Here is a 2,500-nt window from a genome sequence, read left to right as displayed (position 1 = left end):
AAATCATCACAGACAATACATCTCATAAGACGCAGGAACTAGCGAAAACAAAGCTCTGGAGGACAGAACCATTACCCATTACGACCTAGAACACGTCTGTATTATCATGCACGGCACACACACTGTTACAGTTCCCCTAAAGACTGTCAATCTGGAACAGTACCTTTACATTTACATTTTGGGCATTTAGCAGACGCTTTTATCCAAAGCGACTTCTAACAAAATACGTTTGACTAAAGTAAGTGAATCATCTATCCACCAGTCACAGCAGGAAACAGTAATATATATACTCAAGGCCAGGGGCCGCTGGCAAGTCGTCGTGCAGCTAGAAGAATAAGGAAGTATCTGACACCTAATCCCCCAAAATGGCTTCCGTCCTCCTCCTCCTCCTCCTCCTCCTCCTCCTCCTCCTCCTCCTCACCTTTGTCAGCTATTGACAGCGTGCTGTTGAAGTACTGCTCCTCCAGGGTCCACGACGCGTCGTTCATTTTGTTGGAGACGCCACACGAACCCAGGCAGTTCACCTTGATGGCTGGGGAGGGAGGGAGGGAGGGAGGGAGGGAAGGAGGGAGAGAGGGAGAGAGGGAGGGAGGGAGAGAGAGAGAGAGGGAGGGAGAGAGAGAGAGAGAGAGAGAGAGAGAGAGAGAGAGAGAGAGAGAGGGAGAGAGAGAGAGAGAGGGAGGGAAGAGGACAGAGGGTCAGTCCACTGTTACATCCACACCATTTAACAGACGCTTTTTTTAACGGACGCAGATTACAGGGACAGTCTCCTTGGAGTGATTTATGGCTAAGTGCCTTGCTCAAGGGCACACAGCAGTGGTGTTCCCAGGTGGGGTTTGAACTCATGACCTTCTGATCACCAGTCCAACAAAATGTTACTGCATAACAATTTTCAAGTTTCATGTTTATTGTTACGTCACATTACACATTACAAGTGTACACAAGAGAGTAACATTCTCAGGCTTCGGTTCCTGACGTTGCAGCACAAGACGACAATAAGGCGATAATAACAGGCATAATTCAAGATAAAAAAGTGACAAAAGTACAGGACATAAGTGACAAATAAGACAGGATACAATTAGCAGTACAACTAGTACATAAAATAGATAGTCCAAGTAGTAAAGCGGCTGTGAGCTTACGGTTCAGGTAGTCCGTATGCATGGTAAATGGTAAAAGGTAAACGGTCTGCACTGCACATACATAGCGCCTTTATCCAAAGCGCTTTACAACGGCCTCTCATTCACCCATTCACACACACATTCACACACCAATGGCGGCAAGCTACCATGCAAGGCGCCGGCCGGCCCGCTCCCTGGGAGCAATATGGGGTTCAGTGTCTTGCCCAAGGACACTTCGACACTCGAACCGCCAATCTGCCAACCTTGCGATCGTTAGACGGTGGCTCTACCTCCTGCACCACAGCCGCCCCTGCATGGGGTGTGCTTGGGGATGATAGTCTATTCTCTATTGACTACAGTAGGCTTGTTCATGAGCCTGATCGCCTGGGGGAAGTAGCTGTTGGTAACAGGTTACATCATTACATCATTCAAAGTTCTTTGTTGTTGAAGATTCATTCAAGGGTCATAACATCGTCCCTTTGATAGGTTTATTCATCTGAAACACTTATTATCATCTGAAACCATTATCCTCAGGACACTAAAAACACGGTATGAAAAAAAGTATACTTTCTAGGAAAAACGATGCTGTTGTTTTCAATCGGTAGCCATTTGCGCAACATTAGCTCTTCCCCAAAAGACAAGCACCACCATCTGCTGCCTGTGTAAAAATAGCAACGGCCGACATTCAATCGTAGTTTTTTGTTGTTGTTTGGTGAGGGATCTGAATCACACAGTGGATTAGCTTTGCCGCGCACCTGTTCAATGACTATTGATTAGCGTTACTGAGACGCTAATGCACGGTTCCCATGGCGATGGGCTTGAGAGAGCCTGGCCGTGGCATCAGGAGCCACAAAGACGCTGTTCACAGACTGTGGACGTACACTCTCAAAAAAACAACGGTTTTGAGGCGCTTGGTAGCGTCTCAAATTCCGGCCGTCAACATATCCCGCATGTCATCCCTCCTCTCTCTCTCTCTCTCTCAACCATCCTTCCTGTCAGTCTCTACTAACTCTATCCTCCTTTCTCTCTCTCTCTCTCACCCATCCTTCTCTACTGACTCTATCCTCCTCTCTCTGTCAATCTCTACTGTCTCTATCCTCCTCTCTCTGTCAATCTCTACTGTCTCTATCCTCCTCTCTCTGTCAATCTCTACTGTCTCTATCCTCCTCTCTCTCTCTCTCTCTCTCTCTCACCCATCCTTCCTGTCAGTCTCTACTGTCTCTATCTTCCTCTCTCTCTCACCCATCCTTCCTGTCAGTCTCTACTGTCTCTATCCTCCTCTCTCTCTCACCCATCCTTCCTGTCAATCTCTACGGTCTCTATCCTCCTCTCTCTCTCTCTCTTTCTCACCCATCCTTCCTGTCAATCTCTACGGTCTCTAT

General features: G+C 47.4%; 1 protein-coding gene across 1 annotated transcript in view; it reads right to left on the bottom strand.

Moving 5' to 3' along the window:
- Positions 1–2,500, bottom strand: part of arrdc1b (arrestin domain containing 1b) — a gene marked incomplete at both ends in the record, with an annotated part of 65,584 nt that overhangs the window by 27,760 nt on the left and 35,324 nt on the right. The window contains one exon of the mRNA XM_080530244.1: positions 422–532. Coding sequence (XP_080386370.1) covers positions 422–532 — 111 coding nt within the window. The remainder of the gene's footprint in view (positions 1–421; positions 533–2,500) is intronic.

This window comes from Nansenia antarctica, assembly GCF_963989245.1.
Source record: "Nansenia antarctica genome assembly, chromosome: 4".
NCBI lineage: Eukaryota > Metazoa > Chordata > Actinopteri > Argentiniformes > Microstomatidae > Nansenia > Nansenia antarctica.
The sequence above is the reverse complement of the archived record's forward strand: the minus strand, read 5'-3'. Positions and strand labels throughout refer to the sequence as shown.